Consider the following 26,343-nt stretch of genomic DNA (forward strand, 5'->3'; position numbering starts at 1 on the left):
CATGCATTTAAACGGGTCCTAATTACTAATCAGTCCCTTGTACCATTAGAGATGGAAATTAGAAATACTGAATAGACCCCCTGGGCAACTCTTTAACTGCAAGAATACATTAAATTGTTTTTGTGTGGATACGTGTGTTGAGAGCTTGACAAAACAACCTGCGAGCCTTTTCCAAACTTTGTCAAAAAGGTCTAAACCGGATAATCCTTTTTAAATATGGCAGCTTTTTGCTTTTTGTATCTTCAACCGAAATAGCTGGAGCCGTCCACACACACACACACACACACACACACACACAGAAGAACAATTAGAAGTTGTAGAATATAACAAGGCCATGTGATATATTCTTATTCAAGAGGCTGCTGTGGACAGAACTATAGTGTTTATTTGCCCCGATCAGAATATTGGCTATAGACCCTTCAGTGATTATTTCCTCACCACTGCACCGCCCACCTCTCTGCCAGCTTACAGATTTACATTTGAGCATAATGCATGTGTAACGGATATGTGCCGCGATAGTGTGACTACGGCACATAGAAGTGTGTAAAACTCACTCCCCAGAGGCATACAAACTGAGCGCTTAGGAGGGAATTCCCTTCTTGGCGCAACGGTTTGTTATGTCGGCCCCGGTGCAGACGCCCGGGGTTCGATTCCCACTCGAGGCACGGTCGAATTTCGTGGCAGGTGCTAGGTGGCACCTGCTACAGTGGTGCCGTTGACCCGGATGCCTTGGGTGGTGTGAGTTTAGGGGGGGTGAATGTAACGGATATGTGCCGCGATAGTGTGACTACGGCACATAGAAGTGTGTAAAACTCACTCCCCAGAGGCATACAAACTGAGCGCTTAGAGGGGAATTCCCTTCTTGGCGCAACGGTTTGTTATGTCGGCCCCGGTGCAGACGCCCGGGGCTCGACTCCCACTCGAGGCACGGTCGAATTTCGTGGCAGGTGCTAGGTGGCACCTGCTACATTCACAGAGATCCAGCAAACACAACCTTTATTCCATTATAAATACCACATTGACTGTTAAAGGCCCAATCAGTGATTCATAGTCCCAGGCACGTGCACACATAGAGGTCAAGGGGTGCCTGAGCACCTGCCTTTTTGAGCCTCATCAAAAAAGTGCCCTTTTTGAAAAAAATAAATTTAATTAATTTTTTTATTTTTATTTTTTTACCGTTACGCATATAGACTGCCCTTCCAACTGAAAAGATTTCAGGATAGAATTAAAATATTAGGTAAAGAGAGAGAGATGCCCCATATTCCATTGCAGTTTGCACGGCCTCCTCAGAGTGCCTCTCCGTGGACCTATATATCTTATGCATAGCGTGGGTGGTGATGATGATGATGATAGAAACCGCTGTTGAATGCTGGTATTACACTCATTGAGGGACACGAAGAAGTCAAGTCGGATGGGATTTGGGAATCTCAAATACAAATCGGGATTGGAATAAAAAATGCATTTATATTAAACAATACAGAATATACAGCACTTCTTGGGGTCTGTAGGGTAAGCACTTATTCCCTCCCCCCTGAACATTTATGGAGATATATGGGCCTTTTAAGTCAGTGATAAAAGTGTCTTTCAAGGATAAGTGAGCTCCTGCACTGATTATTATAGTTCAATATTCAATATTTGATCACCAAAACCCCCCAAAAAGCATAAAAAGGGGGCCCCCCGACCCAAAAAGGGCCCTTAAAAATCGTGCGCTGCGCGCGCTCGGTTAATATATGCACGCAAGTGTAGTGCCCTTTTCAGCCTTTGAGCACCTGCCCCTCTAAAGTCCTGTGCACGTCCCTGTTCGTATAGTGTTTGGCCTTTATTCTTTTCACTTTTTTTACTGTATGAAGCACAATCTCAGGGGGCTCATACAGAACCAACTGTAATGTACATGTGCCTTATATATATCTGTGACACTGACAAATAAAACAAAACTTGAAACTTGAACTACAGCCTACAGGTAGGTAGCTTATTAACTACAATTCCCATGATTCTCTTGAGATGCTAAGGAAGTTGCACTTGCGTTCAAAACTGCATCATGTGAAGAGAATTGTATCCACGTGGTTCATAGCTGATCTGCAGCATCCCTCACGCTTGTTGCATTAGGAGGAGTGAGTGCTGCTGCAGATCAGACTGCTGTGTGACCGAGGAGGACCAGGCTGACCCAGCGAGACGAGGCTTTCTCCACTTCCAGCGTCACTCATACCGGTGAGTTTGGTCACTATCTTATAGCTTAATCGATCGATCAAAGCGACTTTACTTTCTATAACATGAACCTACTTTACTTGGTCGTTAGCCGGCGTGGCTAGCAAAAGTAGCCCGGTGTTTGAAGTTCCTGATCACTGTCTCTACAAGTTATAGGACGCTTTTGATTTGACTGTTTTCACGCATTTATGCAAACACTCTTTAACAACGTGTTGAACATCTGCGACTTGGCTGAGTGTAGTCAAGGTAAACCAGTGGACTTGTTCCATTCACTATGAATTGAAAATGGGGGACCCTGATGTAAACAAGACGAAAGTCTTTCTCTGGTCTGCATCCCCTTAACAATTGTATGCATTGAGCTGTATTGTATTGTACCCATTCTGCAATCTGTTAAATAAAGTTGTCATTCATTCACATTTCAACGTAGCCGGAGTGAAGAAGACACATTAGTTAAGGCATACTTTCTTGCCATGTGATATTTTAGATGTACTTTTTTTTTTTTTTTTGCTGTTCTTCTTACTAGCATTGTGTACTTTAGTTTCAAAGCTTCAAATGATCTTTAATTACACTTTTTAAAGGTAGACAATGTAATGTCGTCAAACAGCGACCTCTATAGTCAGAACGATAACGACATGTTAGTCCGCTTTGTTTACAGTTTTAGTGTTTGACCGATGTGTGGATTGGATCTCAGTGGGTTGCTATTGCTGGCTACACCTTACACATTAGGCTCTGTCAAGAGAGGAGTCACAGACAGTATAATAAGTCACTAAACTCCCAACCCATAATGTCAAGACCAAAACAAAAAAAGTGAACAAAGCGTATACCAAGTGGGGCTCTTTTGCCTGTTTGACGGGCATTACAGATCATACCTTTAAGTTTCTGACTTAGTTTCACCCAGACGTGATCACATGCACGACTGACTCTAATCAAAGCCGGTGAGACTACTAATTAATGACTGAACACGAGCACAGTGCAACACTGAGTCTTTTGTATCTAGTCGGACTAGTCCCACTGCTGTGTGCTTATGAGACCACAGATCATATGTGCATGCTGATATAGAGCTGTATACAGGTCAGTGGGCTACCACCATGTTTGTCGTTGCACAATCATCAGACATACTTTTTGAGGTCATTCCAGGTGACTGGGGTTTAAAGTCTGACCCTTGTTGTTTGAGTTAACTTGTGTGGGGGTGGGTGGCATAGCCTATAGCATGAAGAAGCTAGGCCATCCTTCCTTCTAGCAGACGTCCTCCCACCCATACGAAAAATAGTATCATGGTATTACCATAATTTACCAGGCCTTTCCCCAGGATTTTCAAACAAGATGGTGCCGAGTCTCAACTAGGGGGTGGTCCAGAGGGGGGCTGTGGCCCCTGTCTGGGAGGCAAACATAATTTGTAATAAAGAGAGCCATTTGCTGAAATTTCTTGCAATTTAAAAACATAATTTCAATAAAATTGCAAACACAACTTAAAGTTCCAAATAAGTATTAGACAATGCATGCATCTGTTTCTAAACTGGCCCCTAGCTTTCACCGCAATAATGAAACGCATGGTGGCGCGCCTATACTATTATTTAGGGAAGGCCCTGATTACCATTGGTATCATCGTTTAGATTGGATCATATAGTGGTATTATTTAAGTACAAAAGTGGTACTGTTGTGATAGTAGTACCATGTTATATTACTCCTATGCAATGGCCTGGCACCATGGTAAAATTACATCACTAATAATGGGGACTTTCATTCCACATTTTCATATTTGTGCCCGTTTTACAAGGAACGTATAAAGGTTTCATACTCCTTGCTGTTTTACAGGAGTCTGTGAACCCTATCAGTAGCACTGATGATGGGAGCCAACGTTATGCTAGTGCCCCTAAGTTACCCTAACGTAAATCTATTGGTGGAAATTGCTGAGACAATCAAGTAGCTAGTTAACTATTTTAACAAAAATGTTCCGTCTTATTATTCACTGATTTCCAACTAGCAACAAGACTAGTGACAATAAGGCTGGCTAACATAACATTAGCTACTAGCTAACATAACATTAGGCAGGTGCGCCCGCTACATCGCCTCAGGAGCCCCACAATGGAAAAGTCACAGTAATTAAAACGGGACAGAGTGAGACGGATTTTCCAAACCCAATCGCTGGACTGAGACCACTGCAGGGAGTCCACTACTGTACATCATCCCGATAATGGCTTCTGGTATGCAAATGAGACACATTTAGCTGCTGGTGAAATTTGGCATGGTATTGTTTGGTTGACCAATGCTACCTACTTGTAGACCACTGTGTTTTTTCTAGCTGGGTGGGTCACTGTTAATGTGACATTTATATCACTGGATAGTTTAAGACCAGAGGCCTCTGAGAAGGTTAACGGCGCCTCACAACCAAACCCACTCCTATCGCTATAGGGCAATTTTTACATGCAATTAAACGGTGTCCTCGTGAATGAATAAAGTCGTAAAACAGCTCCTCTCCCTATTAATTATTTGGAGTGAAAACAAAGGTCTTAATGGCGCACATTTCTTAAGGCTTATCCTTTCGTCCTCCTGTCTGTCCGTCTTACTTAGTTGCCATGGCGGAGCGTGTGCTGTTGATTGGCAGTGGTGGGCGGGAGCATGCGCTGGCATGGAAGCTGGCCCAGTCACCTCACATCCAGCAGGTCCTGGTGGCGCCGGGCAACGCCGGCACAGCCAACTGTGGGAAGATCAGCAACTCTGGTAAATACACCTTTCACTTTTTGTTAAGATTGAGTTTATTTTCTTTTACCAGCTGTTAAAGGTGCTATGCTGTTTCAGGGGAGAGGGGATTTATTTGCAGACTAATCGCATAACCTGAAATTAGTCTCATGAATCATACTATAGATGGAATCTGAAGGCCCAGATGGAAGGGGAGAGGGTGAGTGTGTTGTGCCTTGAAGTCTACTGTATATGTTAAGAAGTAGCAGAAGTATGCAAAGTAGCAGAAGTATATGTTAAGTATCAGAAATATATGTTAAGTAGCATAAATATGTTGTCCGCTTTCCCCCAGCTTCAACTCTACCCGTGATAGCTTTTCCATGTTTTTAATCAACTGTATTTTAACAACGTTTGTTTTTATTAACATATTTTCCTGTTACCTTTGTCAAATGACTGCATGACTATTTTAAAAAGGACTAGTTTGAAATATTAACTGGCCAGAGATATCGTTGTGTTATTTTAGCATCATAATTAAAAGCTGTAAACGCAAAAAGAGAAACACTGGATTGAGAGGGATTTGATCAATTCCATTTTCAGATCAGTTTGCTCCTAAATTACTTTGACTAGAATATTTGGGTCTAATAAAAAACGTCTTGATTTATAAAATCTTCCCTTTGGTTCTGAATTCTTAATGATTAGATCATTTAATAGGGAGTTGCAACATAAGCCCAATAAAATGCGAGCTATTTCTATGTTTCACGCAGCCCATAATAGCCATAAAGTTTTATTATGGATATAATGGGCTCCATTATTTAATATCAATAATGTGTTAATGTTTATGATGCTTCTGTTAGGATACAGACTCTGTTAAGATACAGTTGCATATTGAGCCATTTTACAGGATACTTATATTTTTTACTTTGCAGTTTGCACACACATTTTATTTGGTAGGAATCATCGACATACAGCACTCAATATCTCGTAATTCAATCAAACCTTTATTTATTCTCAGACAGTTGAGGTCACCCTCATTTTCAATGTCGTCGAGACTACAGACATTTCAATGCATGCATTTTTACAATATAATAATACATATGAATAACTATCTATATAGCACTTTTCACACATGGGCCGCAGTCCAGCGTGCCCCACAGCAATTAGTATAAAATGAACATGGGCATAAAATCAGCACACAATTGACAGAATGAAAAACAATGCATACATTTTGCAGATTTATTTTCAAATTCTTTCCAGAAATGTTCCATCAAACCTCTACTGTCGTCGGCATTCAAATTATTTCCAAAATCAAAGACTTGTATACCATTTTGACATGTCACAATAACACGCATGTTCTTGACTTAAGTGAGGTATATTCAAGTGATCATATCTTTCTCTCTCTCTCTCCCTCCCTGCATCTCTCGCCATCCAGAAGTGTCCGTGAGTAACCACTCCATCTTGGCCCAATTCTGTAAGGATCACAAGGTGGGACTGGTGGTGGTGGGGCCTGAGGTGCCCTTGGCAGCAGGTGTGTGACCCCTCTTGACCCCTCATCTCAGCCAACATCTACACCATAGAGACTGTGGAGGAGAAAAAAAATCAATACAATGCAATATTCAGGACTATCTTTTTTTTTTTTAACAATACAATTTTATATCCCTCCGTCTCTCCTCCTTCCTGTGTCTCTGTTTTCTTTCTTTCACCTCCGTCTGTCTCTCTCTCTCTCCACCCACCCTTTCCTCCCTCCCAGGCGTTGTTGACGATCTGACCGCGGCGGGGGTCCCGTGCTTCGGCCCCTCTGCCAAGGCGGCCCAGCTGGAGGCCAGTAAGAGCTTCTCCAAGGCCTTCATGGATCGCCACGGCATCCCCACCGCCCGCTGGGGTTCCTTCACCGACCCCCAGGAGGCCTGCATCTACATCCGCACGTCAGTACAGTGGCAGCTGAACCCATAGGATGGACTTATTTTTGGCTCCAGTGTTTATTTTTGGGAGCTTACATTTATCTATATAAATATATCTGTTGATAAACTTAAAGGTGCTATAGGTAACATTCAGCCACCAGATGTCTGACTAGAGCACCAGCATATATTATCAGCATATCAAAAAGATTATATATATATCAATCGATTAAAATATTGAATCTGATTAATTGCATGATTGTCCATAGTTAATTCGCGATTAATCACATATTTTGTATCTGTTGTGAATCTACCGTAAACGGATATTTTTCAAGTTTTAATACTCTTCAACATGAGTCAACAAATGCTTGCTTTATGCAGCCATTTAACACAAAAGGATGACCACAGGCGGAGTGGAGGAGAGAAACCTCAGAGGGCTGTTCAAAGGGGATCCTTTGATGTGGTTGCTGTTGACAACAATGCAAATTACCCTCTGGGATAATAAGTAAATGGATTGTATATCGCTAGAAATTGTAAGTCATAATTACTAGAGCATTGCTGGTCCATATCAAAGTAGTAGGCTGCTGCGATCATTATTAGATTCGATTACATGAATCGTCATTTAATGAGTACAACAAAAGTTGGCATCTAACCAGAGTGCAAAGTAGCAGTAAAGTGCAAAGCATAGTTATACATAATACATAATGTGGATATATATATATATAGCTACAGAGTACATATACTAAGCTAATGTATGTTCAGTATTATTATATACAGTGGTACAATTATGAATACACTATGGTAATGAATCATACTAGCCAGTGGTTTAACTAATGAGAGTTGGTATGGATGCATATACAGATGTGTAATGTATATACAGTGTCGATATGTATATACAGTGTCGATATATATATATATATATATATATATATATATATATATATATATATATATATATATATATACAAATATAGATCAATGTATATACAGTGTTATTTTACATTGCTATCATACTGTGTTTGATGTATGGATTGAGTACAGGCAACAGAGTTCAGAGTTCATACGGTATGGGTTGAGTAGTATAGGCAACAGAGTTCATACGGTAATGGTTGAGTTACTTGAGTAGTATAGGCAACAGAGTTTTTTTTTTTTTTTTTAAATGTCTTTTATACAAACATATTATACAGACGGTAACACATGACAAAAATAAAAGACACATTTCAACCCCCTCCCTTCCCTAATTATAATTCAAATTGACATTCACGCAGACATATTACAATAATAAAAACATTTATTGTTAAATAAATTATAAGAAATCACGGAAATACAAATACAAATAAAAAAATATAAAATAAAATAAAAACTTCTTCGGCTTCTCTACCCTCATCTGTTTTTTTTTCTTTTTCCCTTTCCTATCCATTACCTCTCTTGTTTCCTATCCCTTTCCTTTAGATTCAAAAAAATTTCAGGAAATGTATAAATGATGTCCATGTCCTTTCAAAATTGTTCTGTTTTTCCCTTCTGTATGTACCGTACTTTTCGCACTATAAGCCGCACCTGACTATAAGCCGCAGCAGCTAAATTGAATGATGTGTACATATATAAGCCGCACTGGACTATAAGCCGCAGGTGTTTTAATGTTTAATTACCATATGTAAGGGTTCGTGCACAGAGGGGATTGTCACAATACTGTCGGACAAATAACAAGAATTAACTCATTTACAAGTTGTATTAAGTTTAGCAAATAAGGGAACAGATAAATAACATTTCAATGCAGTAAAAAAAGCTATATTTTCGGGTTTGGTCCACATATAAGCCGCACCGTTATATAAGCCGCAGGGTCGAAAAATGGGGAAAAAAGCTGCGGCTTATAGTCCGAAAAGTACGGTATGTTAGCTTTTCCATTGCTAAGTTTTCTGACACTTCCTTTAACCATTGTTTAGCTCCCGGTTTCTGTATCTCCTTCCAGTTCAGAGCTATCACTCTCTTGGCTTGTAACAAACAAACATTTATCAATTTCCTCTTTCTAATATAAGCTGGAAACTTATCTGGATATAAGTGTAGTATACATAACTTAGGATCGGTCGGGATTTCTATCTCTGTCATCTCATATGAGCTCCAAGATCTCTTTCCAATATTCCTGTATCTTCTCACATTCCCACATACAGTGGTACAGGGTCCCCACCTCTACCCCACACCTAGTACATTCATCCGGGATCATGGGATAAAACTTGTGGAATTTCTCTGGTGTCATATACTCTATGGACCCACTTATATTGTAGAAGTTTACATCTGGTATTAATTGAAAGGGTTTGTGACATTTCACATGTTTGTTCCCAGTCCTCTTCTGCTATTTCCACCTGCATGTCCCTCTCCCATGCCCGCAAACTGCTCAAAGAGCTCTCTTCCGATCCTGATAACAACGCATCATAAAACTTGGATAATTGTCCTCTCCCCTCCATATTGTCCCTCGTAAGTCTTTCTATTATGGATGTGGGTGGTTCCTCTGTGCCCCTGTTCTTTGAGACTATGTAGCTCCTGATTTGAAAGTATTTAAATCTATGGGTTCTTGGGATATCAAATGTGCTTACTATCTGTTCGAAGGTCATCAATTCCTCCTCTATGTATACGTTTTTACCTAAACCTCTTTCTGCCCAATTTTTGAATTCCCCATTCCTTCCCGGTTTAAATTCCTCATTCCCCCAGATTGGTGTATACCCCGATAATTTATCCCTTCTACCTATGTGTAAGTGTGCTTTGTGCCAGCTTCTTATTGTATTTAGGAGGAACAGGTTTTTTGTATGTTTTATCAATAAGTTACTCTGTCGCGAATACATATATGCATCTAGTGTAATTTTTGTCTCTTCTTTTTCTATCTCCATCCAAGCTGGTATATCTGCATATTGAAAGTAGAACATTGCTGTCCTGAGCTGTGCCGCCCAGTAATAAAGCCTCATATCCGGAAGTCTAAGCCCTCCTCTGTCATACGGGAGGTAAAGGAGTGTCAGTCTCAACCTGGGTTTTTTATTGTTCCATATGAAACGTGTGAACATCGTTTTCAATCTCCGAAAGAAGGTTTCCGGTAAGGGCTTAGGCAACAGAGTTCATACGGTATGGTTGAGTAGTATAGGCAACAGAGTTCATACGGTATGGTTGAGTAGTATAGGCAACAGAGTTCATACGGTATGGTTGAGTAGTATAGGCAACAGAGTTCATACGGTATGGTTGAGTAGTATAGGCAACAGAGTTCATACGGTATGGTTGAGTAGTATAGGCAACAGAGTTCATACGGTATGGTTGAGTAGTATAGGCAACAGAGTTCATACGGTATGGTTGAGTAGTATAGGCAACAGAGTTCATATGGTATGGAGAGAGACCGTCCATTATATGAGAGGATCGCAATTATTTGGATCACAATAATTTATTTCACCCTTTTAGAATTTTTACTTTTCCATATTAACTTTTGAATAAAAGCAAATATGTTTGCACTATTAGAAAGATGAAAAAAAAATCATCCACCAGGTCATTACGTAGATTCCTATCAAACGGCCTAAGTCTCTGTGTAGAAGAGGTCACGGAGAGGTTAGCTGCTGTCTCTGTGTGTTTGCAAACCCCTTTGAAATTCACGAATCCTTGTTTACCTCGCTCTGACGTTGTCATGGTAATGTAGCACAGTGAGCAACATGGATCTCGCTGCAAAGCCACATGCCACATCACAGATCTGGGGACACATGGGATTTAACCCATTGAAACCGGGAAACACATCCTCGTAGCCTTCGGGAGAGGTGTTAGTTGGACAATGCCTAGGTTACCCGTCACTGTCCGATTACATGCATTGTGCTAAGCTAGGCTAACGTGCAGCCAGATGGCTTTCTACTGAACGCACTGGTATCTATCTTCTTGTCTCTCTCTGGAGAAGATGGTAAGCTAAATTCCCAAAATGTTGGAGTGTTCTTTTAAGAACCAATCAGATTATTTTGGCCGGCTACGTGGTGTTCCTGGGGTCACAAGGGAAAACAAACTCCTTTTGCGTTCCGATCAAAGGTCTGGAAATATTTTTTATGAATCTTTAGTAAAAATCCAGCTTGAAGCTGCCTGTGCCTCTGCTACACTCGTAAGCTCACGCATTTCTCCTAAATTGCCTGCCCCACCTTTTTAAACTGTTAATCGCAATTATTTGTGAGTCGTCATTGCAAAAATGTCAAGATCGCAGCAACCCTGACTTGGGGTGATTTCATCATTTAATTTAATCATTTATCTTCGCTCTCCTTGCGTTTCATCTCCAGGGCCAGTTTCCCGGCGCTGGTGGTGAAGGCTAGTGGCCTGGCAGCAGGGAAGGGGGTCATTGTGGCCCGGGACCAGGATGAGGCCTGTCGGGCAGTCATGGACATCATGAAGGTACCGGACCTGTTAGACCCAAGGCTGCGTTTCATTAGTCACCTGGCGTGCCCTCCTTCACGTCCCCTCGGTAATATGTAGCACCACGCGTCAGACGAGTGGCCGCTTGCAGAGCAGAATTTCCCCAAGGGGATCAATAAAGGAATAACTTACGAAGGGGAAAGCTAAAGCTCTAGTGGGGTAAAGTAATTACAGAGTATTGAGTCAGAAAATATCACGGATGGGTATTTATTTACACTTTTATATTGTTTGTTCAGTCATTGGTTCTTGCACAGGAAACAACGGGGGGAATCGCAATGCATTCTGGGTAAAATGCGCCTCTGAGTGTACATCGCTGTTGACTCACTCCCTCTGCCCTCCAAGGCGTCAATCTCACAAAGTCCACTTGAGTTTATCAGAGTAATGGGACAGTACTTAAAAGAACACACCAAGATTTTGGGAAATTAGCTTATCGTTTCCTCCAGAGAGAGAGAGACGAGGAGATGGATACCAGTTTCCTCTCTGTGTGTTCAGTAGAAGGCTATCTGGCTGCATGTTAGCCTAGCTTAGCACAATGAATGGAAGCGGACATGACCGGTTAGCCTTCGGGAGAGGTATTAGTTGGACAATGCCTAGGCTAACCGGTCATGTCCGCTTCCATTCCTTGTGCTAAGCTAGGCTAACATGCAGCCAGATAGCCTTCTACTGAACGCACAGAGAGGAAACTGGTATCTATCTTCTTGTCTCTCTTTGGAGAAGACGATAAGCCCCAAAATGTTGCTGTGTTCCTTTAACCCTTTCACTGCCACATTACAGAAGATTAACCCTTTACTATCACACTACCGATGGTTACCGTCGGTAGTGTGATAGTAAAGGGTTAACCTTCTGTAGTGTGGCGGTGAAAGGGTTAACCTGATGTTGTGTGACAGTGAAAGGGTTAACCTTCTGTGTATTGTCGCAGTGAAAGGTAGTGCTGTTTGGTAGTGCGGCAGTGCAAGGGTTAAGATGGCAGCGGGCCCCCCCCCCCCCCCCCCCCCCCCCCCCCCCCAAGGGGACGTACTGAGGAGAAGTCAGTACTAAGGAGGGCATGTTAAACGACTATTAATGAAACGTAGCCCTAGATGTGTGTGTGTGTGTGATTACTAACAAAACAATATCTATAAATTTTATACAAGTTTGGAAAAGTAAGGGAAAATGAATGACTGTACATCCTGTGATGTTGTAAGCCTGCTGTTATTTCAGACGGTGTGATATTATTGTTGTTGTGAAAAATAATGTTTACCTATACTAGTCATATTGCCCAGTCCCGGTCAGTATTTTTAGTAGTGTTAGTATAGTATTTCTAAAACTGACCACCCAGATCCAGTCAACAAACTTATGTTCTGGAGTAAAGTATGGTGTTTGAATTGTTGAAACATGGAACCCTGTTAACAGGTTCAGCGCCAGAGGTCGCTGTGGGCGTATGGCCATTGTGTGCCAGCGCTTTGTTCAATGGGGATAAATGCCAGTGTTTGCAGTTTTATACCGTGGTGAATGAGTATAGTTTTAGAGTGATTCTGTGTAATCCCAGGAAACGCCGGCAAACAGCGTTTTACTGTATTTCATTATAAATCGTGCCATTCCTCGCCTGGATCAATAATCAATCTGAAATCAACGCTAGATTATCGGTATTATGTTTCATCATGCATGCATGAAAGGGTGGGGGGGGGGGGGGGTCGTTTTTCTATGCTTCGATCGCCACCAAAGGAATACGCTACACAGTACATTACAGACACACGCTCCGATCGCGGGGAAATAATTATCGGATCAACGCAAGATTGATAACATATAGTCCTTACCTTGTCTATGATGTACTGCAAAAAGAATAATCCAATCATCTGATAGCCATTCCAAATACTGATCGTGATCGTGTTTCCAACGTAATCCAGCATTGAACATGAACGGGGGGGCCCGAGCCTCGTCAATGCCATCCCTATAACCGCTTGTCTTGCCGGAGTATTTAGACCCCACCCGCACGCCGCAGCTCGGCCCAGACAACAAGCCACATCGTTTCAAATGGAGTGCAATAGCGGCCGCAAGGCGTTAGGCGGCGGTATTGGACGTTTGCAATCTCGGACCCATTCCCAATGATAACATCAGGCTGGATGGATGAATTATGAATGGAAATATCGAATAAAATAAATAACAATGAAAACCCGACTTTTCTCGGGTTTGGCGCCCAACGTTCGGTGAGTTAACCCGAAATATGTTGGGTCTGGTGTCCATTGTGTTAATAGTTCTTCTGACCATATATTTCATATCATGTTTTATTTTTCCACCTGGGCCCTGTTCCTCGTACCTGGCTAACTGAGTTAGCCGGATCATTTTCAGGATAACTTTACTTAAACTAGACCTTTCGGTTCCCCGACGTGCGATTTTCTAAATCACTATGGCAACAGATCAAAAAGTTTGAACCTGGTCGAGGGCAGGGTTTAGTTCAGTTAGCTCGATAACCTGCATGGCCACGCCCTCGCAAAGAAATGCCAGCTCCCTTCCTGAAATAATTCTCAGTCTAGATCCCATTATACCATTCTGAATTATGTTTTTGTGCTTTGTTTTTCTAGAGGGGGCTTTTGAAATGTAAAATAATATACCTAAAATCAAATAAATGTACTTTGTCCTAAATAATGCACGTCATATATATGGCGCTCGCGAGGTGCGATATATACACACCTATGTGGTTATTTTAATAACGTCGGAGCATTGCAAATGTGAATCCCGCGGGGATGTTTTTAATGAATGAAACCTATCGGGCTCTGATTAGTTTCATATTCTCGGCTGTGGATGTATTTGCGCCCGGATTGTGTTTCATTCAAGCATAAATTTGAAGCGTCTTCATGCGTGGATTTTGGATATGAATTATGACGAATCTGAATATGTGGATTGTTGAATATTGTAACTGGGATTAAAATGTTTGAGGAGATACGCTGTTTGATTTGATGACGTGGACGTGACTTGAGAAAATGAATGAGCAATTGCAAGCCTTTGACGTTTTGATGAATGAATTTGAGAAAATGCATTAGCTGTTCAAGCACTGTTAGTGTTATCTGATGATGAACAAGAAGGTGATTAACATGACTGGTGTCACTGGTATAAACAAAAGGTTAATCAATTCAATGCATGTATGGATGTCCGAAACAGATTAAAACCTGATTAATAGTGAAACTGCAAGCCTCCCTCCAAGCCTCTCTAACACGTTATTTCGGGGGTCGCGCCTTGAAAACTTTGGGAACCATGTATTTATATAGTACCGGTACATGATACCTAAGCACATACAGTACAGATATCCTCATAAGTATCTATTAATTCGTATCAATTAGATACTATTTGGGCTTCTTTTTGTCTACTTATTCTGAAAGAGTTGAACTAATTATTTTTGCTAGCAAGATCTCATTTGATTATTCATTCATTCCATTAAGCCTACTGCCAGCAGGCACATTTAAAGAAATATAATGAATGAATGAATTATTTTATTTCGAATGTTTACAAATAAATAAACAAACAAATAATTTTTCTAACATTTTTACAAAAAACGAAAAGGATAGGTTTGAAGCCGAAGGTTTATAGAGCAACCTATATACCGGTATATAATATAATCTGATTGGGGTAATGAGGGATTAAAAATGTGCCTATAGATTATGCATTTAACTTGTCGGCGAGGCTATTGAGCCGTACTGTATTGTACCCATTCTGCAATCTGTTAATACGTTTTCAATCAATCAATGCAGTTAGAAAATCAGGATTTCTGCGATCGACACCTGCTGTCTTTTCAGGTGAGGCGGCCGTGCGCAATTATCCTGAGTATCAAGTCTGGTTCGAATTAACGAGACTGAATCAGCGTTCGAGGAACAGGGAAAGCCCGGATTCAAACATCGGGTTAATTGAATCTGGATAATGGGACTTTTGATCGACTTAGTTGAACCAGGTACGGGGAATAGGGCCCTGAGCTTTAAAATTGACCCTTGCAGTAACCTATCATCAAGGCCTTCAACCGGTGTCCATTTCTCTCCGTACTGAGTTTGATTTTATTTTATTACGGATCCCCATTAGCTGGTGCCATGGCAACCAGCTAGTCTTCCTGGGGTCCACACAAAAAAACATACAAAAACAATTATTGCAAAACAGAATTATTAAAAGTCAGTACTCGACATACAATACACAATGAAACTAACTATTAAGATGGCTAAAATTACATGCAAGCAAAGAAACAGAAAACAAAACAAAATACAGTGTTAAATACAATTTAAGATTGTTTTTAAAATTGAATCTTTTTGAGAATTGCTTTTAGAATGCTCATCAATGTTACTAAAACATCAATTTCACCATACCTTTAAAAAGAAAAGAAATGCACACAAAGTAATCAGAAGAAGTTTTGGATAACATGGCTGCAGCTACACTCATGCATGACATATATTAATTTCCTTCCGGATTATGGCTCCTTTGAGTTTCTTTTTGAAACTGTCCTTGTTTTCCATCCGTATAATATGTAATGGGATCCTATTCCAGTATGTTATGGCTCTATACATTGCAGTTTTCTTTAGAGCGTTGGTTCTAGGCAGAGGTAGGGTGAAGCGACTACTTGAAGCATGTCTGGTATTATGGTCATGTCTATCATTGGTGGATAAAAGCATAGAATACAATTGAGTGGGTTTACCCAAGGTACAAATGTTCTTTAAAAACCTAATCAAACTGCATGCTAGTCTCTCGTCCACCCTCATCCACGACAGTCTAGCATGCATTCCCTCCACACTATTCCTTATAGAGCAGTGAAGAGTGAGTCGGGCATGCAGCTCTATTTTGAGTGAGCTGGAGTTTACTAAGCTCTTGCTTTGACGCGCTAGACAAATTGCTGGGCAGTTGACAGCCTCACGATCTGTACTCCCCCTACAGTCGTCTGTCGGTAGGGTTTTTATGGTCAATGCCTCAGGAGTTAACCTGTTCAGTACCGTCTCACACATGCGATTTAGAACCTTGAGAACTGAATGTTCTAATGATCACGGAACGTGGAAACTCCCATGGGATTCTAGTAAGTCCCAAGACGGAATTCTGACAAAACATTGAGAAAAACAACAACAACAACAACAACAACAACGTATACTTATCCTCACGGGATGAGATGTTTAGACCTGAATGTAATTCCATGGGAATACTTCACACCCCCTTTTTCAACAACTCTGTCTCATATTTGAAGATGAATGTGTGTCTTTTAATAAATAGGGGCGCTCCGATACCAGGCTAAAATAGAATATCTGTATCAGAAAATGTCCCCCGATACTAAAATCCGATGCCAAGAAACGCGTCTAACGTGTCAGAAATCAAAGCAAAGTGACTTGATTTGCTGCATTTCTGACACGTTAACTCTCTAATGGAGAAACATTTATTCAAGTATTTTTGTTCAATGCCCTGTTCCTCGTACCTGGTTCAACTAAGCCGATCAAAAGTCCTATTAAATTAACCGCTATCTCGGTTTCTCAAAGGCTGATTCGGGCTCAAACAATCCACTTCGAACCAGACTTCAGTCATCAGGATAATTGCGCATGACGGTCCTAGTTCGAAAGGGGGAGGCGTCGATCGCCGAAACCATGATTTTCTACGGGAAAATATCGCCAACAAGTTAAATGCATATCTATAGGCTAATTTGAAGTCCTTCATTACCCCAATCAATCAGATTATATTTATTTAAATGTGCCTGCTGGCAGTAGGCTTAATGGAATGAATCATCGAATGAGATCTTGCTAGCAAACTATTTCAACTCTTTCAGAATAAGTAGATTAAAACAAGCCCAAAGAGTATCTAATTGATACAAATGAATAGATACTTATGAGGACATATGTACTGTATGTGCTTAGGTATCATGTACTATATAAATACATGGTTCCCAAAGTTTTCAGGTCGCGACCCCCGAAATAACGGTGTCAGAGAGCCGCGACCCCCACTATTATAGGAGGTGGTTGAAACATGCAAACATTCACACGCACTAATAAGCATTGGAGGCTTTTAACACGCACAATAACTACACAAAATAACACAATCAAACAACCATACAATTCATACATATAGCACGTTTCATTTAGAAGGCTAATGTTCAACTAACAAGTCCAGTCTGGTTTTAATTTTGTAGACCGCGACTCGGAGATCATCCTCCACATCCAGACGTGATCTGTACTTATTTTTTTATATAAGTCAGTGTAGAGAATGTTTTTTCGCATAGGTAGGTAGATCCAAATGGCGCATAGCTGTGCGTATTCCCCCTCAATTGATATCCAGAAATCAGCCAGCGGCTTGGACTGAAACACTGTTTTTAAGGTTCATCGCTTGATTTCCTCGGGGAAATACTTTTTAAACCGTTCAAGAAGGGCTTGGAGGTAAGTTATAGACATCTTCACTGTGTTAATTCTCCTCCATAAATACATCAAGCTCTGGAAACATATAAATCCGGCCCGTATCTACTCCAGCGCTCGAGTGGGCAGCGAGCTCCGTCAGAAACGAGCACTCCTCATCCCGCAGCTCAAACAGGTGCCGCACGCATCCTAGCTCTGACGTGCAGTATGTAGGAAATCCATAGGCTGAATATGATTTATTATCAGCATTTTAGATCTATTATTTTACATTTCAAAAGCATTTCTTTTACCAGTTTAATGTATTTTAATCGTTTTTAATTATAGGCCTATTTCACACGTTCTATGAAATCAATACATTCTGGAAATCATCTTGCGTGGCTGCTCACGACCCCTCTAGAAAAACTAAGCACAAAAACATTATTCAGAATGGTATAATGGGATCTCTGAGGAAGGGAGCTGGCATTTTTTCCCAGAGGGAGTGGCAAGCGTATCCAGCTAACTTAAGTAAGCCTGCGCCGAAGCAGGTTAAAATTTATGGATCTGTTTCTATAGTGATTTTGCCAAACTTGCTTCGTGGAACCGAAAAGCCTGACTTATGTCAAGTTAGCCTGAAAATTATCTGGCTAACTCAGTTAGCCACGTACGAGGAACAGGGCCCAGGTGTTGGGACTTAAAAAGTACTGTCAACATGTCTCTTGTGTGTTTCTGTGATGTCTGTGTCTCGCAGGACAAGGCTTTTGGAGCTGCGGGGGAGACTGTGGTGGTGGAGGAGCTGCTCGAAGGAGAGGAGGTGTCTGTGAGTACAACTCGAGACATACTTGTACTTAATGCTGATACACAGCCAAGATTTAAACTTTAGTCTGTACTCGGTAAGTACCATGAAGGAAAAAACCTTACTTTGAAACATCTCTAGTTTTGGAAATGTTTTGCAAATGTTTTCACTAATAATAATAATAAATTCTATTTGTAACGCACTTTATATTTGTGACAATCTCAAAGTGCTACATGAAAGGAGATACAAATAAATGTATAAAAACAATTAAAATGAATAAAACAACAAATGAAATGGGAGAAACATTCAGATAATAATTCAAAAAATATATGTATATATATAATAATTTAAAAAAAAAACAAGGCATCGGTCAGTCCATTTAGGCAAATGCCTTGTTAAAAATAAATGTTTTAAAGGGGAACTATCTTATAAATGGCCTTTTTGAGTGTTTAGCATTGTTTCCTAGCTATGTGAACTTATATTAATATGATCTATGTCTCAAAATTCTCATATTGGCGCATTCTTCCAATTCTCCTCTCACAATATTCACCCTCACTGAACTGAGTCATTTGAAAATGTGCCCTATATGTGATGTCATAAAGACACCGCTGCATGTTAATGTTCAGGCGAACCAGAACGCGCGCAGTGGTTTAGGAGCCCAGGCTCAAAACAGCTCGAGATCTTGAGGTAGAAAAATGCTGTTTTTGAGGACTTGATTAGAAATACAAAACAATGAATAAAAAAAAATATATATATTACAGAGGTGTTCCATAGACTCACAGGAATTGTGTAAAAGTGCCCAAATAGTGAAAGAAATAGTAAAATAGTTCCCCTTTAAAGGATAACTCCAACATTTTGGGAAATTAGCTTATTTAACATCTTCCCTGGAGTTAGACAAGAAGATACATACCTTTTTTGTCTCTGTGCATGCATTTAGCTTTGGGAACAGACGCTCCGTTAGCATAGCTTAGCTTCATCACTGGAAGTGAGGCAGGACAGTACCCTGACGTTCCCTACAGGTTTGTTGATATTCTCATTCCTTCAAAGGATCTGAACCGATTGAAGTTTATGGATACCATGACTTAAAATCCTCTTACCTTGACGATTTAAAGCCTCCCCAATTTAGAAAACAGTAATCCAATGGCTGGTATTGATATACTACTAACTACTGCACGCTAACGGAGCTAACCGGACACTCAAGCAGATAACGAGAGCAATGACTTCCTTTCTGGGGGGTTTCAAAATAAAAGAGCGACGTCTATAGCAGCGGAAAACGTTTATTTTGTACATTATCTAACGTTAACACGAACCTAAACTAACTTTAGGTTAGTTGTAACGTTAGTTTAGGTTTGTGTTAACGTTAGATAATGTACAAAATAAACGCTTTCCGCTGCTATAAACGTCGCACTTTTATTTTGAAAACCCCAGAAAGGAAGTCATTATATTTGCTTTACACATCCTGTTCTGCGTTAGCTCCGGTTAGCTCCGAGCGTCCAGTAGTTAGTAGTATATTATCAATACCAGCCATTGGATTACTGTTTTCTAAATTGGGGAGGCTTTTAATCGTCAAGGTAAGAGGATTTTAAGTCATGGTATCCATAAACTTCAATCGGTTCAGATCCTTTGAAGGAATGAGAATATCAACAAACCTGTAGGGAACGTCAGGGTACTGTCCTGCCTCACTTCCAGTGATGAAGCTAAGCTATGCTAACGGAGCGTCTGTTCCCAAAGCTAAATGCATGCACAGAGACAAAAAAGGTATGCATCTTCTTGTCTAACTCCAGGGAAGATGTTAAATAAGCTAATTTCCCAAAATGTTGGAGTTATCCTTTAAGTCTCCCTCTAAATGCCTCAACGGACTGTGGTGCTCTCAGATGGTCGGGGAGGGCATTCCACAGCCGATGAGCAGCTGAGTAGAAGGCCCGGTCGCCCACGGTGCGGAGGTGTGTCCTGTGTATGGGTTTGAGTTTTAGTTGCAGGTGTTTACAGTGAAGAGTTGTCGAGGTGTTATTATCGTGATGATAAGCTGTACTTAACTACGTCGTTCATGAAAACGGTTACAGACTTGTCTCTGAGATATTATTTGCCTGGTTTAGTTTATTTATCTGTATCAAATCACTTAACTTTTTTACATTTTAAGGCAAGTTCTCCGGTTGTTGAGCAGTGCGGAAAGATATGTTGACACGCTTGCTATGGCTGCATTGTCGATGCCAACATTACCAACATTCCAATGATGAGCATTCAGCGGGAATGTTTAGTCTGTCTATTTAAAGGTGCTATAGATAACCACCAGATTCAGCCACTAGATGTCGCTCTAGAGCACCAGCATGTCATTTATCCAATCGGGTGCATTCCACGTGGGGAAATATGGGAGGGGATACATGCACGCAACATGTAAACAACAACATTCATTTTGGACCCGCCAGAAATTGGTGATTAAAAACAAGTGATGAATCCATTAATCAATGTTTTTTTTGGGGCGGGGGGGGGGGGGGGGGGGAGCAATACTTTGATTTACGCACCTTTCTAAAAGCTCTGTGGATGAAAATAAGTATTACTCTCTACATAGCATATCTATAGTACCTTTTTAAAGTTTTCTGACTCCTAAAAAAAGTGTGTAGAAAGTAATTTTCCCCTGAAATACAATATAGAATTGCATCAATTCCACATTCTCTCAACTACTCCATAAAGTACCATTGTGGGTAGTAGTATTAAGATAAGATATTCCTTTATTGATCACCTTGGGGAAATTCAGGCAGCATGGGGGAGGGGAGGTACAGGTAGTAGAAGACGGTCATAGAATTATAGTACAGTGGAGAAGTAAAAATATAATTAAAAAAAGGCAGTGTAAACGATATAATAATTTCATTTATTTTATATAGCGCTTCTCAATGACCCGAAGTCGCTGACAATAGGCAAAAGAAAAACAACGAAACATAGAACCACAGGGAGAGGAGAGGAAGCAGGGAAGGGGAAAGAGGGGTGATGTGGGTAGGGAGGGTTGAATGCTAGTGTTGGATTATTTGGTAATCAGCCAATCTCATCTCGTCATCTCCTTCATGACTCCCTGTTCTGCGTTGTTTGTTTCAATACTTCACATTGGCTGTCCTGTCACCCACTGTATCAACCCCTGTTAGTACATCCATTAGTCATAAGAAACGACACTGCAATGTGATCTCTTTCCTTAGATCCTCATGTTTATACATAGCCTCTGTACCAGATGGAAACACCGTTCTGTATTGTCCTTGTTCAGTCTTAATTCTCTTCAATCCAATGGTTCTCTCTCTTGTCGTAGCCAACCACCATTTCCTGTTAGCCGAAGCTAGTGATGATGTGTCACCACCCAGCGAGGGTTGGGAGGGATGAAAGTCTCTGATCAACGCGTCTGGGCGTCGTATCTCAGTCTAACTTATCCCGGAAGAAACTCACATCATAACGTCTTCCCCCTAGCAACGGGGGCCCGCCCCCCTTTTATCGTTGCTACGTGACACGCAGTCTTTAACAACGGCTATGTTGACATTACCGCCCCTCTTACCCCATAACAAACGCTGTGGCTTGATAATGCACTTTCACCAGATCGAGTAACCTTGATGCTGTGGCTATCAGCTGTTGAACAGCACAGCCCAAATCCTCATCTGCTGCTGTTAGTCTGCTGCAACACACACTGACTGCCGGCTACTTTTAAGATCTATAGATCCGTCTGAGTAGATGCTGTCACCCACCAATACATTATATACACATTGAAAAACATAGATTCCTTCACTAGGGAGAACAGGTAGGTTTTGAGACAGGATTTGAAGGTGGAGAGTGAGGGAGAGTCTCTGAGGGAGTGTGTTCCAGAGTCGGGGTGCAGCACGTGAGAAGGCCCGATCACCAAAACCTTTTAGTTTGGATGAAGGGACAGTGAGGGAAGCAGTGAAAGAGGGCGGAAAGGGAGAAGGTCAGTCAGATAGAGGGGGGCCAGGCTATGGAGGGCTTTGAAGGTGAGGAGTAATAATTTGAACTGTATACGTTCCTTAATCGGGAGCCAGGTGTTGGTGAGCAGGCGAGAAGAGTTCTGGACCATCTGAAGTCTATGGAGGGAGCGGGAGGTGATGCCAGTGAGGAGGGAGTTGCAGTAGTCTAGGCGGGAGGAAATTAAGGTGTGGATGAGGGATTCAGCAGCAGGGGGAGAGGCAGTGTCTGATTTTGGCGATGTTGCAGAGGTGAAAGTAGGAGGTTTTGATGACTGAGCGGACGTGGGGGTCAAATGAGAACCAGGGGGGAGGGGGTGATGGTGGAGTCCTTTATAGTGAGTGTGATGGGTCCGGATCTGCTGAGGGTGGTTTTGGTGCCGAATAGTTATGTCTTTTCGCTGTTGAGTTTGAGGAGGTTGTGAGTCAGCCATGATTGTAGTTCAGATAGGCAGGACTCGTTGTGACTGAGGGGTGGGTTGTGGGAGGATTGTGTGCTGATGTACATTTGGGTGTCATCGGCATAGCAGTGGAAGTCGAGGTTGAATTTGCAGATGATGTGACCAAGGGGGAGTATATAGCAGATGTAGAGCAGGGGGCCGAGGACTGAGCCTTGGGGGACCCCCTGTGTGACTGAGGAGGGGGGAGAGGTGTGACCGGAGAGGGAGATGAACTGATGTATGTCGGTGAGGTAGGAGGTGAATCAATCAAGTGCTGTGCCCTCAACAGTCAACACCCAGTTGGTGCATCCTTTGGAGGAGGTTGGAGTGACACACCGTGTCAAAGGCTGCACTAAGATCGAGTAGGATCAGGATGTTCAGAATCGGCGGAGATGAGGAGATCGTTTACAACTTTGACCAGAGCGGTTTCGGTGCTGTGCGATGGACGGAAGCCAGACTGAAGGGGTTCGTAGAGGGTGTTGGACTGGAGATGGGAGTGGAGTTGGGAGGCGGCAATGCGCTCTAATGTTTTAAAGAGGAAAGGTAGATTGGAGATAGGGCGACGGTTGGATGGGTCAAGGGTGGGCTTTTTGACAACGGGGGTGACTGCGGCGAGTTTGTAGATGGAGGGAACGTGGCCTTGGGATAGTGACTGATTGAAGAGTGCAGTGAGGTGGGGGATGAGAGCAGGGAGGCAGGCCTTGGAGGGGGGTCAAGGGAGCAGGTAGTGGCCTTGGAGGTGGTCATGATGTCTGTGATGAAGGAGGAGTCAACGGGAGTGAAGGCAGTGAGAGGGGTAGGGAGGATGAAGTCAGGTGGGGGGGAAATTATAGTGGGAGGGTGGGGGAGTTGGTGATGCGTGCGGTCAGTGAGCTGTTGATTTTTAATTATAACAATATAACTAACTCTGGACATGCTCTATATGAATTGAAAATGGGGGACCCTGATGGAAACAAGACAAACGTCTTTCTCAGGTCTGCATCCCCTTAACAATTGTATGTATTGAGCCGTACTGTATTGTACCCATTCTGCAATCTGTTAAATAAAGTTTTCATTCATTCATTCATTCATGCGCATATGGGCAACAAGGTGCAAGATGAGGGTATGTATGCCCTCTCAGTTATATTTGCCCTACAATAAATATAGTTACAATATCTAATCTAATATCTAGGGATGCACCGAAAATTATTGGCCGAAAATGGTTAAAAAGGCTCTTTCGGGGGCGCCCCAGTGGCGAACCACATAGCGCGCTCAGCCGCGACACGGCCGACCCGGGTTCGACTCCCGAACCCGTCGTTATTTGCCGAATGTCTTCCCCCCACTCTGTCTCCCGTTCCTCCTCTGTCTCTCTACTGGACTGCCCAGTAGCAATAAAGCGATAAAACGCCAAAAAATAAATCTAAAAAAAGGCTCTTTCGGCTTTCGGCCGGAAATTATATCACCGAATGTCAGGAACAGGGTTACGTAACGTTCGTAACCTAAAATGTTGTTGTGATGACGTAATCAAAACGTGCAACGTGTAACGTGAGCAGCTTGGCAGCTCTTCCTGCATTCTGCAGCCTGTGATAACTAACTCCTCTTGGGAGTCGCGCTGTTTCTATAAACGCTGCGAGCAACGCATCCAATAAATGAGTCTTTAACATGCTTTATATCCTCGCCATTTCTATATGCCCATCGCGGTTAAAACCTTTTGAACTAACGTTAGCGTTAAGCTAGCTAACGCTTCCATTCCTCTTTGACCCATCTCTCGTAAGCTACGTCATCCCCCGCTAAGAGTCATGGGAGATGTAGTAAATACAACAGTCCTGTGTGTGTGTCTTTATGCAGATCGTTATGCAGTTTTAAAGCACCTTGGCTTTGTTGTGAATGCACTTTGTTGTAGTTATCCTACAGAGAAAAGAAAATGCACTTGACTTTAATGCACATTTTGTTGTATGCAAAGAGAAAATGTTTAAATTGTACAATCTTTCAGCAGTCAGTCTGGAATTAATGTATGCATTCAAAAGTGCTGAATAATTGTTTTATGGGCCCATAATAGTGATTATTAATATTATTTAAGTAAAGTTTTGCCATAATCATGTCTTTTGCCATAATCGGGTAGCAAAAAAAAAAATACATTATATATATATTTATATTAATCTGCATTCGGTTTTCGGACCAACTGTTTCCTATTTTTCGGTATCGGTTTCGACCAAGAATTTCCCATTCGGTGCATCCCTACTAATATCTAATCTAAAAATGGTAAATATATGCTCTGATGAAGTGTACAGTATACACATAAGGTGCAGGATGCATAAGGTTACTGACTTGTGTCTCTTCTCCCGCAGTGTCTGTGCTTCAGCGACGGCTCCTCCGTGGCGGCCATGCCCCCGGCCCAGGACCATAAGCGGCTGCAGGACGGCGACTTGGGGCCCAACACGGGCGGCATGGGCGCATACTGCCCCACGCCACAGGTACACAAACATTTATGTCTTTATAATAATAATAATAATGGCTTGAATTTATATAGCGCCTTTCACGTACCCAAGGCGCTTTACATCAAAAGGGGGAGGGGGGAGGATGACGGTGACCTAAACTAAGAAACTAAATACAAAAACAGAACAGAGCAAACGGAACAAAACTAAATAGAACAAATGAATAGGATGCTCGGGAGCATCAGAGACCATAGGCCTGTGAAGAGGTGGGTCTTCAGCAGGTTTTTAAAGTGGACGAGAGAATTAGCATTTCGGATGTCCATGGAGAGGGAGTTCCAACGGGTGGGGGCAGCGACACTAAAAGCCCTGTCCACGAAGGTCCGCAACCTGGCTTGTGGGATGGTGAGTAAGCCTGTGTCAGAGGAGCGGAGATTCCGGGAGGAGGGGGTGTAGGTGTGGAGAAAGTCGGGTAGGTATTGAGGGGCAGTGGTGTGTAGCGATTTATATGTGAGCAGGAGGATCTTGAAGGTGACACGAGATTTTAGGGAGCCAGTGAAGGTGTATGAGGGTGGGGGTGATGTGCTGCCAGGTGTATGAGGGTGGGGGTGATGTACTGCCAGGTGTATGAGGGTGGGGGTGATGTGCTGCCAGGTGTATGAGGGTGGGGGTGATGTGCTGCCAGGTGTATGAGGGTGGGGGTGATGTGCTGCCAGGTGTATGAGGGTGGGGGTGATGTGCAGCCAGGTGTATGAGGGTGATGTGCTGCCAGGTGTATGAGGGTGGGGGTGATGTGCTGCCAGGTGTATGAGGGTGGGGGTGATGTGCTGCCAGGTGTATGAGGGTGGGGGTGATGTGCAGCCAGGTGTATGAGGGTGGGGGTGATGGACTGCCAGGTGTATGAGGGTGGGGGTGATGTGCTGCCAGGTGTATGAGGGTGGGGGTGATGTGCTGCCAGAGTTTGGTGTGGGTGAGAATGTCCACGTCAATTATTTATGTCCACGACACGTCAATTACAAGCCCACAAGAGACATAAACATGAGCCTTATAGCTGAATGTATAATATTATTAATATATATTGTTTAGGGGTGGGAATCACCAGAGGCCCCACAATATGATATCACAATACTAGAGTCACAATATTGCAATATATTGCGATTTATTACCCTTTTTCAACTGGCTCAGGAGGTCCAGTTCAATTCCGCCCCCCTCCCCCCCGGCACCATGTCAA

General features: G+C 42.2%; 1 protein-coding gene across 2 annotated transcripts in view; it reads left to right on the top strand.

Annotated features, from left to right (window-relative positions):
- Window positions 1–2,081: 2,081 nt before the first annotated feature.
- gart (phosphoribosylglycinamide formyltransferase) overlaps window positions 2,082–26,343 on the top strand; it is a 47,493-nt gene continuing 23,231 nt past the window's right edge. For both annotated transcript variants that reach the window (XM_084330684.1, XM_084330685.1), the window contains exons 1-7: window positions 2,082–2,208; window positions 4,777–4,926; window positions 6,314–6,409; window positions 6,632–6,806; window positions 11,066–11,177; window positions 18,264–18,332; window positions 25,029–25,154. In XM_084330684.1, coding sequence (XP_084186810.1) covers window positions 4,782–4,926; window positions 6,314–6,409; window positions 6,632–6,806; window positions 11,066–11,177; window positions 18,264–18,332; window positions 25,029–25,154 — 723 coding nt within the window. In that variant the 5' untranslated portion in view covers window positions 2,082–2,208; window positions 4,777–4,781. The remainder of the gene's footprint in view (window positions 2,209–4,776; window positions 4,927–6,313; window positions 6,410–6,631; window positions 6,807–11,065; window positions 11,178–18,263; window positions 18,333–25,028; window positions 25,155–26,343) is intronic.

The sequence above is a fragment of the Notolepis coatsorum genome, assembly GCF_963971535.1.
Source record: "Notolepis coatsorum genome assembly, chromosome: 1".
Lineage (NCBI taxonomy): Eukaryota > Metazoa > Chordata > Actinopteri > Aulopiformes > Paralepididae > Notolepis > Notolepis coatsorum.